Below are 12,751 nucleotides of genomic sequence, written 5' to 3'. Positions count from 1 at the left end.
CACTAACTCTTCCAGGAGGCTACAATTTACCCCCCCCCCCTCCCCCACACATCAACCATGCCCCCTCCACCAACCCCCAACTTCAACATGCTCTCAGAGCATGTCCCAAATTCCAAGCTGCTGTTTTGAGGCATGTTAAAATAAAAAAATGCACTTTGTGACTTCAATAAGAAATATGGCAGTGCCATGATAACTTCAGTTGATATATTTTGGGAAACCTTGTTACATTGTTTAATGCATCTGGAGGGACATCAAAACAAAATTAGGTATAATAATGTTTTAATTTTACAACTGTATATATCGGTATCGGTTGATATTGGTAATTAAGAGTTGGACAATATCGGAATATCGGCAAAAAAATCATTATAATACATCTCTATTAAAAAAACTTTGAAAAAGGTGCACTTAATTCTTACCATATTTACTGTCATCAAGTTTTCACAAACACCTGACTAGTGCAACCAGTATTTTAAAAGTGCACGCAGAGGTAGATTTTTTTCCACCTAGAACTGGTGGTTATCTGCGTTTTTGCGAGATTTGGCAGTAATAGTAGTTGAAATCCCGGTAAGGTTTATTCAGGTGTACTGGAGAGGAGGCTACGCCGGATAGTCGAACCTCGGATTCAGGAGGAACAGTGTGGTTTTCGTCCTGGTCGTGGAACCGTGGACCAGCTCTATACTCTCGGCAGGGTTCTTGAGAGTGCATGGGAGTTTGCCCAACCAGTCTACATGTGCTTTGTGGACTTGGGGAAGGCATTCGACCGTGTAACTCGGGAAGTCCTGTGGGGAGTGCTCAGAGAGTATGGGGTACCGGACTGTCTGATTGTGGCGGTCCGCTCCCTGTATGATCAGTGTCAGAGCTTGGTCCGCATTGCCGGCAGTAAGTCGGACACGTTTCCAGTGAGGGTTGGACTCCGCCAAGGCTGTCCTTTGTCACCGATTCTGTTCATAACTTTTATGGACAGAATTTCAAGGCGCAGTCAAGGCGTTGATGGGTTCCGGTTTGGTGACCGAAGGATTAGGTCTCTGCTTTTTGCGGATGATGTGGTCCTGATGGCTTCATCTGACCGGGATCTTCAGCTCTCACTGGATCGGTTCGCAGCCGAGTGTGAAGCGACCGGAATGAGAATCAGCACCTCCAAGTCCGAGTCCATGGTTCTCGCCTGGAAAAGGGTGGAATGCCATCTCCGGGTTGGGGAAGAGACCCTGCCCCAAGTGGAGGAGTTCAAGTACCTAGGAGTCTTGTTCACGAGTGAGGGAAGAGCGGATCGTGAGATCGACAGGCGGATCGGTGCGGCGTCTTCAGTAATGCGGACGTTGTATCGATCCGTTGTGGTGAAGAAGGAGCTGAGCCGGAAGGCAAAGCTCTCAATTTACCGGTCGATCTACGTTCCCATCTTCACCTATGGTCATGAGCTTTGGGTCATGACCGAAAGGATAAGATCACGGGTACAAGCGGCCGAAATGAGTTTCCTCTCCCTTAGAGATAGGGTGAGAAGCTCTGCCATCCGGGAGGAACTCGAAGTAAAGCCGCTGCTCCTCCACATCGAGAGGAGCCAGATGAGGTAGTTCGGGCATCTGGTCAGGATGCCACCCGAACGCCTCCCTAGGGAGGTGTTTAGGGCACGTCCAACCGGTAGGAGGCCACGGGGAAGACCCAGGACACGTTGGGAAGACTATGTCTCCCGGCTGGCCTGGGAACGCCTCGGGATCCCCCGGGAAGAGCTAAATAAAGTGGCTGGGGAGAGGGAAGTCTGGGCTTCCCTGCTTAGGCTGCTGCCCCCGCGACCCGACTTCGGATAAGCGGAAGAAGATGGAGATGGAGTAGTTGAAACGTATACGATACGCATTTATACCAGCTACTATAAAAAAAAAAAAAAGCAATAATTGGAGTATTTACAGTGTCTGCAAAATTGTCTCTCTCATCTTTACTGAAGGCCCTGGGACCTCAAGTCTAAATACATTTAAATATTAACTAACAGAAAGCAAAAGAAAACCAAAAAGACGTTTTTATCCTGGGGAAGCGAACTCCCTATTTGTAAGCACTCTGTCAGACAAGGCTCTTCTGATGCAAGGACTCACCTCACCAACTCCTGGGAGGATTTTCGATCAATGACTGACCTTCCGTTCATCCGTTAAAACAAATCCCTCCAAGGAGCCTTGAGATTACAAATGAAGTCATGACGGATGCAAAAACACATCCACCAAGACTTTTTTTTGTGGAAGTATAAAGAAGTATTGCTGCTGCTGAACAACTGGTCAGACATTGTAAGACTATTATGAATAATAATACTTTATATCTGTAATTTTCATCTCTGAATGAAGATCAAGGTGAAATTAAACCCAATTACAGTGAGGCATAAAAAGACTGTGCAATTCGATTTTTTTTTTAAAAGTCTTAAAATCCCTTACACAACTTGGAGGTCAAGCCGTCACCATACAAACTTTGGCAATAATTCCGCTTACCTCAGAGGAGCTCAGTGCAGTAAAAACAAAGGATTTACTTTGTGTTTTCATTTTTCTGCAATACTTATGTCAAAAGAGTCCAAACAGGGATTGTTTCGAGCGGGAAGCATGCGAGAATTAGCACTCAACCACAAACTATCTAACCTGTGATATCTAGCCTGCTACGTTGCCGGTTTAGAAACTGTTTATTGTGATACTACTACAGTGTTGTCTAAGGTTTACAGTTGTGGTCAAAAGTTTACATACACTTGTGAAAGACATGATGTCATGGCTGTCTTGAGTTTTCAATAATTTCTACAACTCTTATTTTTTGTCAGAGTGACTGGAGCACATACTTGTTGGTCACAAAAAAAACATTCATGGAGTTGGGTTCTTTTATGAATTTATTATGAGTCTACTGAAAATGTGACCAAATCTGACATCACATGGACAAAGATAAGACCTTCTGAAGGAAAGTTCTGTGGTCAGATGAAACAAAACATTTGGCCACAATACCCAGCAATATGTTTGGAGGAGAAAAGGTTAGGGCTGAAATCTCAGGAACACCATCCCTACCGTCAAACATAGTGGTGGTAGCATTATGCTGTGGGCCTGTTTTGCTGCCAATGGAACTGGTGCTTTACAGAAAGTAAATGCTAGAAAAAGGAGGATTAGCTCCAAATTCTTCAGGACAACCTCAAAACATCAGCCCGGAGGTTGGGTCTTAGGCGGAGTTGGGTGTTCCAACAGGACAATGACCCCAAACACACGTCAAAAGGGCAGGCATAGCTCGGTTGGTACAGCGGCTGTGCCAGCAACTTGAAGGTTGCAGGTTCGATTCTCGCTTCCGCCATCCTAGTCACTGCCGTTGGGTCCTTGGGCAAGACACTTTACCCACCTGCTCCCAGTGCCACCCACACTGGTTTAAATGTAACTTAGATATTGGGTTTCACTATGTAAAAGCGCTTTGAATCACTAGAGAAAAGCGCTATATAAATATAATTCACAAAAGCGTTAAAGGAATGGTTAAATCAGGCTAAAATGAAGGCTTTAGAATGGCCTTTCCAAAGTCCTGACTTAAACCTGTGGACAATGCTGAAGAAACAAGTCCATGTCAGAAAACCAACAAAATTAAGTGAACTGCACCAATTTTGCCAAGAGGAGCGGTCAAAAACTCAACCAGAAGCTTGCCAGAAGTTTGTGGATGGCTACCAAAAGCGCCTTATTGCAGTGAAACTTAGCAAGGGACAAGTAACCAAATATTAACATTGCTGTATGTATACTTTTGACCCAGCAGATTTGCTTACATTTTGAGTAGACCTGTAATAAAATCATAAAAGAACCCATCCATCCATTCATCTTCTACTGCTTGTCCCTTTCGGGGTTGCGGGAGGTGCTGGAGAACCAAAACCTCATTAATGTTTTCTAAGTATGGGCTCCAATCACTCCATCCATCCATCCATCCATCATCTTCCGCTTATCCGAGGTCGGGTCGCGGGGGCAGCAGCCTAAGCAGGGAAACCCAGACTTCCCTCTCTCCAGCCACTTCGCTTAGCTCCTCCCGGGGGATCCCGAGGCGTTCCCAGGCCAGCCGGGAGACATAGTCTTCCCAACGTGTCCTGGGTCTTCCCCGTGGCCTCCTACCAGCTGGACATGCCCTAAACACCTCCCTAGGGAGGCGTTCGGGTGGCATCCTGACCAGATGCCCGAACCACCTCATCTGGCTCCTCTCGATGCAGCTTTACGTTGAGCTCCTCCCGGATGACAGAGCTTCTCACCCTATCTCTAAGGGAGAGCCCCGCCACCCGGCGGAGGAAACTCATTTAAGCCGCTTGTACCCGTGATCTTATCCTTTCGGTCATGACCCAAAGCTCATGACCATAGGTGAGGATGGGAACGTAGATCGACCGGTAAATTGAGAGCTTTGCCTTCCGGCTCAGCTCCTTCTTCACCACAACGGATCGATACAACGTCCGCATTACTGACGACGCCGCACCGATCCGCCTGTCGATCTCACGATCTCACTCCATCACTCTATCACAAAAAAATAGGAGTTGTAGAAATGATTGAAAACTCAAGACGGCCATGACATCATGTCCTTTACAAGTGTATGTAAACTTTTGACCAGGACTGTAGACGGCCTAGCTGTTTTAAACTTTGCAATCTCATTTCAACCATGCCTTTGCAGTAAGTAAAGGCTGCATAGGGGCAACAGTTTGACATTGGAACAAAGTAGTTCCATTTCCATTATATCCTCTAGAAAAACATGTCTTCATCCATGCATCCATTTTTATATTTTTTATAATTATATTAAAAATAAAATCATCATATATATGTTTTTACATACAATACATAGGTAGGGGTATTTTGACAATCAATCTTGGCTTTTTATCAAATAAATGTACATAGGTCCAATACAAATGTAAGGTCAGATTGAAAGGCGTTTCCAAGTCAGCCAACATTTATTTTATCAACATGTCTGGACCAAGGCCAGACTAAGTACCTCTCTAACCTGTTCTGCGAAAATCATCCAGCGAGAAACTTAATCAGACCTGAGTTAACCTCCTTCTGCCCCTCTACTCTGAGTCCACCGTACCTTTAAGGTATTTTATAAAACAAGGTCTCCACTAAGCACGGCATAGACAGCATGGCATGGTGACCGTGACCTAACAGAACACACACATGCACAATCCAATGAGGTCCAATATAAAAGTTGTATCAAAAAGGCTCTTTCAAATACTTAACATGGTAACTAAACAGTAAAAATGCTAGGAATAAAAACATGCTTCAATCTCTGACATAATCAAAAACTTTTATACATTCAAAAATGCTAAATCCTTTGCTTTGACACCAACTGCGTCATTGACGGCAACACAAACATCACCTTTAACACATCTCTGCAACACACACATTAAAACAACAGCTGGAAGCGACAAATAAACACCTTACAAAAAAAAAAAAAAAAAAAAGAAGTCAAATATGATGAAGGTGTTAAATGGTCTGCAGCGATACTGCCTACTTTTTCCTCAAAAGTGCTCCAAACACTTCACACAGCAAGCGGTGAGGTAAATAGACGGGATGTCACACATTTAGGGAGGGATGTGGAGGAAGAAAAACACGAACAAATACTAGCATACACATACCTACAGAAGCACATATTTTTTGCAAGACTAGCTCTTACAGCATAATAATGCAGTCTGGATCCTGGGGATGCATAAGATCTCCTGAAACCATAACGCATCATTGATCATGGATATACAGTAGTTTTTGTTTGAGCTGAAAAGGGGGTGTTATTAGGGCTATTTAAACCACTTAATAATACATTTAACATAAGGGAATAACATACACACCTTGCTATTGAGTCCCACAGGCCTTTGTTTTCACTCGTTTCACTTAAAAGATCTTCATTCATCTTGTCTGCTTTTTTTTGAACCTATGACACAAAAAACAAGCGATTATTGAATCAGTAAATTGAACACATTTTGATTTTGAATGTTCTTTGCGTTGGGGCTAAATCAGGCTGCAAAAAAAAAAAACATCCAGATGCAATGGAATGCAAAGTCTATCCATCCATCCATTTCTACCGCTTATTCCCTTTCGGGGTCGCGGGGGGCGCTGGCGCCTATCTCAGCTACAAACGGGCGGAAGGCAGGGTACACCCTGGACAAGTCGCCACCTCATCGCAGGGCCAACACAGATAGACAGACAACATTCACACACTAGGGCCAATTTAGTGTTGCCAATCAACCTATCCCCAGGTGCATGTCTTTGGAAGTGGGAGGAAGCCGGAGTACCCGGAGGGAACCCACGCATTCACGGGGAGAACATGCAAACTCCACACAGAAAGATCCCGAGCCTGGATTTGAACCCAGGACTGCAGGACCTTCGTATTGTGAGGCAGACGCACTAACCCCTCTGCCACCGTGAAGCCCGGAATGCAAAGTATTTTTTGTAAATACAGTGGTACCTCAACGTAAAAATGCTCCAACTTAATAGTTTTGAGATAAGAGCTGTCTCTTGACTAATTGTGCTTTAAGTTGCAAGCAAAAATTTGAGTTACAAGCATGTGCACCATTGGTTGGCGTAGGTCATAGGTGTCAAACTCTGGCCCGCCGTGTTATTTCATTTGGCCCTTGAGGCAATATCAAATTAACATTAGAACTGGCCCGGGAGACTCTCGAATTTCAGTGCCCCTCCCGAAAATCTCCCGGTGCAACCATTCTCCCGAATTCCACCCGGACAACAATATTGGGGGTGTGCCTTAAAGGCACTGCCTTTAGCGTCCTCTACAACCTGTCGTCAAGTCTGTTTTCCCTTCTCACAAACAGCGTGCCGACCCAGTCACGTAATATATGTGGCTTCTACACACATGTAAGTAAATGCAAGGCATACTTGATCAACAGCATACAGGTCACACTGAGGGTGGCCATATAAACAACTTTAACACTGTTACAAATATGCGCCACGCTGTGAACCCACACCAAACAAAAATAACAAACACATTTTGGGAGAACATCCGCACCGTAACACAACATAAACACAACAGAACAAATACTCAGAACCCCTTGCAGCACTAACTCTTCCGGACCACTACAATATACACCCCCCCACACCCCCGATACCAACAAACCCCGCCCGCCCACCTGAGCCCCGACATTAACTGAGCAGTAAAAAGGCCTGAATGGTTGATTTATTCATTGTTATTTTATTTTAAAATGTATTAGCATGTGGAAAAAGTTAATGTTGATATTTACCTCAGAAGGCTGCAAATACAAAAGAGGCATTCGTTTTTATTTAAATTTGATTTGATATGCCATTGATATTTTTTAATTATTATCGTTATTATTATTTGACACTCAATTTTGCATGTCACTATAAAGTTATATAAGCCTTGCTTGTTCAATATTCAATGAAAAACTTGTTTGGGTCCCTATGAAAAGGTTAATTTGTTCAACCTCGGCCCGCGGCTTTGTTCAGTTTTAAATTTTGGCCCACTCTGTATTTGAGTTTGACACCCCTGGCGTAGGTGAACCGCTCAAAACAGCTGATTTTACTCGCTACCATTAGCGTATAAATAGAGTTCTTTTTTTCTTTTTTGTGTCCTGTCCAGCTTCTCAGGCAAATTATATACCATATTTTTCGGAGTATAAGTCGCACCCACCGAAAATGCATAATAAAGAAGGAAAAAAACATATATAAGTCGAACTGGAGTATAAGTCACATTTTTTGGGGGAAACTATTTGATAAAACCCAACACCAAGAATAGACATTTGAAAGGCAACTTAAAATAAATAAAGAATAGTGAAGAACAGGCTGAATAAGTGTACGTTATATGACACATAAATAACCAACTGAGAAGGTGCCTGCTATGTTAACCTAACATATTATGGTAAGAGTCATTCAAATAACTATAACATATAGAACATGTTATACGTTTACCAAACAATCTGTCACTCCTAATCGCTAAATCCCATAAAATCTTATACGTCTAGTCACTTACATAATATTATTTGATATCTTACGGTAATGTGTTAATAATTTCACACATAGGTCGCTCCTGAGTATAAGTCGCACCCCTTATAGTCCGAAAAATACAATAGTTGATGTAATGCCCATATCGGCTGTTCAGATTTACTTTACAAAAGAGAAGTGTAGGATACTTCTCTTGTTGCCTTATTTGTATGTCACTTTATTAAATGTATTTATATTATCATTTGGTTAAGCCGGGCCGGAGCAGGAGGGGATAAAAAGAGAAAAAAAAGGAAGAAAGAGGAAGAAATTGTGGGTACAAGAGGGGGATTAGAAAGAGAGACAAAAACAACAACAGCAAACACAACAATAGAACAACATCAGCACATACAATATGTACAAAAATGATGGTAAAAGTCATAGCAAAGAAGCAGTTAGTGAAATAAATAATAATACAGAAATGACAACGGGCATTTTTACACTACAAATGGAGCAATACAAATACCAATAGAAATAGCGCTATTGATAATGAACAATACCAATAATTTATTAATCTATTATCAACAATACAGTTGTTCAAATGCAACAATACATACACGTAATAACTACAGATAAAAATGAATACCGAAAAATGGAGGGGATAGATTGAGTTCGACATAACCTTGTTTTTACGACCATTTGAATGAAGAAAGCAAACGGAAAGGAAGTGGATGGTATTCACTGACTTAAATAAAGAAAAGGAAGTGGATGGTATTCACTGACTTAAATAAAGAAAAGGAAGTGGATGGTATTCACTGACTTAAATAAAGAAAAGGAAGTGGATGGTATTCACTGACTTAAATAAAGAAAAGGAAGTGGATGGTATTCACTGACTTAAATAAAGAAAAGGAAGTGGATGGTATTCACTGACTTAAATAAAGAAAAGGAAGTGGATGGTATTCACTGACTTAAATAAAGAAAAGGAAGTGGATGGTATTCACTGACTTAAATAAAGAAAAGGAAGTGGATGGTATTCACTGACTTAAATAAAGAAAAGGAAGTGGATGGTATTCACTGACTTAAATAAAGAAAAGGAAGTGGATGGTATTCACTGACTTAAATAAAGAAAAGGAAGTGGATGGTATTCACTGACTTAAATAAAGAAAAGGAAGTGGATGGTATTCACTGACTTAAATAAAGAAAAGGAAGTGGATGGTATTCACTGACTTAAATAAAAAAAAGGAAGTGGATGGTATTCACTGACTTAAATAAAGAAAAGGAAGTGGATGGTATTCACTGACTTAAATAAAGCAACCTTTAAAAAACCCAGTGTTGCCACTCAAATTAATTCGAGCCCATCACTGCTAGGTTTCTTATTGTATCCCATTGGGTCGAGTTTTTTCATGCCCTGATGTGTGATCTGAGCCGAGGATGTCGTTGTGGCTTGTGCAGCCCTTTGAGACACTTGTGATTTAGGGCTTTATAAATAAACTTTGTTTGATTGATTGTCTGGACCATACTGAAGTAGAATGAGTCTGACGCCAGCCAAGAATGTTAAAGGCCTACTGAAATTAGATTTTCTTATTTAAACGGGGATAGCAAGTCCATTCTATGTGTCATACTTGATCATTTCGCGATATTGCCATATTTTTGCTGAAAGGATTTAGTAGAGAACATCGACAATAAAGTTTGCAAATTTTGGTCGCTAATAAAAAAAACCTTGCCTTTTCCGAAAGTAGCATACGAAGTGCGCGTCACGTCGTGGGTTGTGGGGCTCCTCACATCCTCACATTGTTTATAATCATAGCTTCCAACAGCAAGAGCTATTCGGACCGAGAAAGCGACAATTTCCCCATTAATTTGAGCGAGGATGAAAGATTCGTGGATGAGGAAATTTAGAGTGAACGACTAGAAAAAAAAAAGGCGATTGTACAGTGGGTGCGATTCAGATGTTTTTAGACACATTTACTAGGATAATTCTGGAAAATCCCTTATCTGCCTATTGTGGTACTAGTGTTTTAGTGAGTTAAATAGTACTACCTTAAAGTCGGAGGGGTGTGGCCACGGGTGTGTTGACGCCAGAGTCTCTGAAGTCACGAAGCTGTAGCAGGGCAGAAGCTCCGCTGATCTCCGGTAAGAGCAGACTTTTTACCACAATTTTCTCACAGAAAACAGCCGGTTGACATGTAGCTGGGATCCATGTTCGCTTGACCGCTCTGATCCATAGTAAAGCTTCACCTCCGGGAATTTTAAACAAGGTTTCTTATTGTATGTGTGTTTGTGTGGCTAAAGGCTAAAAGCTTCCCACCTCCATCTTTCTACTTTGACTTCTCCATTATTAATTGAACAAATTGCAAAAGATTCAGCAACACAGATGTCCAGAATACTGTGTAATTATGCGATTAAAGCAGACTACTTATAGCTTGGATCGGGCTGGAAAATAATGTCCGCTACAACTCGAGACATCAAACGCACGCGTCATCATACCGCAACGTTTTCAACACGACACTTTGCGGGAAATTTAAAATTGCAATTTAGTAAACCGAAAAGGCCGTATTGGCATGTGTTGCAATGTTAATATTTCATCATTGATATATAAACAATCAGACTGCGTGGTGGGTAGTAGTGGGTTTCAGTAGGCCTTTAAAATAATATCTAAACCATGTGCATTTACACGTGAAAATATGAAAACGCTGCTGATGGTGTGTTTGACGTAGAAAAAACTGGAATGAGATTCCGTCAAAGTCCACACTTTAAGGTAAATGCTGTACATAATTGTCACATTACTTCATAAAATGAATGCAGTCATTAGTAATACATTCTACTGTATTGTTTTGAATACACTATTTCTTATCTAAAAGCTAGTTTCTTTTTTTTGGGGCTTCACGGTAGCAGAGGGGTTAGTGCGTCTGCCTCACAATACGAAGGTCCTGCAGTCCTGGGTTCAAATCCTGGCTCTGGATCTTTCTGTGTGGAGTTTGCATGTTCTCCCCGTGAATGCGTGGGTTCCCTCCGGGTACTCCGGCTTCCTCCCACCTCCAAAAACATGCACCTGGGGATAGGTTGATTGGCAACACTAAATTGGCCCTAGTGTGTGAATGTGAGTGTGAATGTTGTCTGTCTATCTGTGTTGGCCCTGTGATGAGGTAGCGACTTGTCCAGGGTGTACCCTGCCTTCCGCCTGATTGTAGCTGAGATAGGCGCCAGCGCCCCCCGCGACCCCGAAAGGGAATAAGCGGTAGAAAATGGATGGATGGATAGTTTCTTTTTTTAAAAGGCATGTTGAGTGTTTAAATTGCGCTGTTTTTGGGAAAGTGGACGCAAGCACCAATTAAATTGATTTTTAGTCAATTTCAATGGACAACGTTGATTTGTGATACGAGTGTTTTAAATTAAGTGGTCCATCACAGAACCAGTTCAGCTCGTAAGTTTAGGTATACTGTAAATATTTAGAATTTAATTTACTTGTACAATAATTTTGGAAAAAATGTGTTATCCTTTATCAATTAATAGAATGCAATCAATAATTTTATTTCAATTTAGGGTCAAAGTTGGCCAAGTACATTAACAAGCTTTGTCGAAGGGGTTGCTGATAAAACTTCATAGGACAATGAGATTATTGGTGAGACAAGAAAGCAAAATTGACCTGACTTTATGACAGCAGCTACTTGAAATATGATTGTGTTGCTTCCAGGCTACACTTATCACTTGTGTATCCATTGTGTGCATTGTTGTTCCGTCATTTTGGATTGAAAGGAACTATCCAGAACTTTCCCTGATTGCACTGAAGACATTATTTATCAACACAAATAATCCATTCATCCATTTTCTACCGGTTGTCCCTTTTCGGGTCACAGGGGGTTCTGGAGGCTAATAATCTAATCACAACCTTAATGTGATTATCATGATGTGTTATATGAAAAAAAAAACATACTCACCCTGACTTTAATGATCTTACTGTGAAAGCTGTTCAGCAACACATTGACATCACCCGAGTCTGCTGGGGAATCGGTTCCATCATGACTGTGAATGCAAAAAATATTATTTTTAAATACAGTGGTACCTCAGTTTCCATATAATTTACTTTTTATACATTTTGTTTATTATTGAGAGTTTTTGGCCAACATTTTTGGTTATCACATGGCTAATATTACGTGTAACAAACTAGTCCATTTGACCGCATATTGTTTAAAGGAATCAGGATGTCCATACAAAGAATTTCCATGCATTGGTGACTCAATCCCTGTTTTGTTTTTTATTGAGTACGACTTTAAAATACACTTGGGCAAAAGAGAGTTGCGAGTGCCAAAACTTTGATTGAGAAGGTGAGGAGCACTATTGAAAAAGGAGCTCGTAGCAAAGTACACTGAAAAAAATAACTCATAAGATTTACTTGAAAACATTATTGGAGTATTTGCACGCAAATGATTTAAGTAAAATTTAATGCTGCAATATCAAGTAACACTCACTTGCCAGTATCAAGTAAATTCTACTTAACATAAAACATAACAGTTGTGAAATATTAAGTAACAGTTACTTAATTACATCCAAATTTGAAGTTTTATTTATTTGAACAAATTAAGTAAGGTCTACTTGTTTTTCATCAGCAGGAACATCATTTTACTCAAAATTTTAAGTAAATTTTATATACCGTATTTCCTTGAATAGCCGTCGGAACGCTAATTATTTTTAAATCTCTTCTCACTCCTGCTGCTTATCAATGGAGTTTATTAAAACATTTAGTGTAATAAAAAATACTTTAAATAACCTTATTCTGCGGCCGCGGCCCGGTGGTTGGGGAGCACTGCGCTTCTGCATGTCGTCGCGCCTACTTTTGCACCACTCTGTCTGCGTGCCGG

The 12,751-nt window shown here is 41.1% G+C and overlaps 1 protein-coding gene across 4 annotated transcripts in view; it reads right to left on the bottom strand.

Moving 5' to 3' along the window:
* Window positions 1-12,751, bottom strand: part of uggt2 (UDP-glucose glycoprotein glucosyltransferase 2) — a 192,296-nt gene that overhangs the window by 27,700 nt on the left and 151,845 nt on the right. For 3 of the 4 annotated variants that reach the window (XM_061879044.1, XM_061879043.1, XM_061879045.1), the window contains exons 31-33: window positions 11,831-11,915; window positions 5,795-5,877; window positions 5,588-5,668 (exon numbers count right to left, since the gene is read on the bottom strand). In XM_061879044.1, the coding sequence (XP_061735028.1) occupies window positions 5,588-5,668; window positions 5,795-5,877; window positions 11,831-11,915 (249 nt within the window). The remainder of the gene's footprint in view (window positions 1-5,587; window positions 5,669-5,794; window positions 5,878-11,830; window positions 11,916-12,751) is intronic. The other variant, XM_061879046.1, reaches the window with a different exon arrangement.

Source organism: Nerophis ophidion, linkage group LG19, assembly GCF_033978795.1.
Source record: "Nerophis ophidion isolate RoL-2023_Sa linkage group LG19, RoL_Noph_v1.0, whole genome shotgun sequence".
Lineage (NCBI taxonomy): Eukaryota > Metazoa > Chordata > Actinopteri > Syngnathiformes > Syngnathidae > Nerophis > Nerophis ophidion.
Note: the sequence above shows the minus strand (reverse complement) of the source record. Positions and strands in the feature narration are given on the sequence as shown.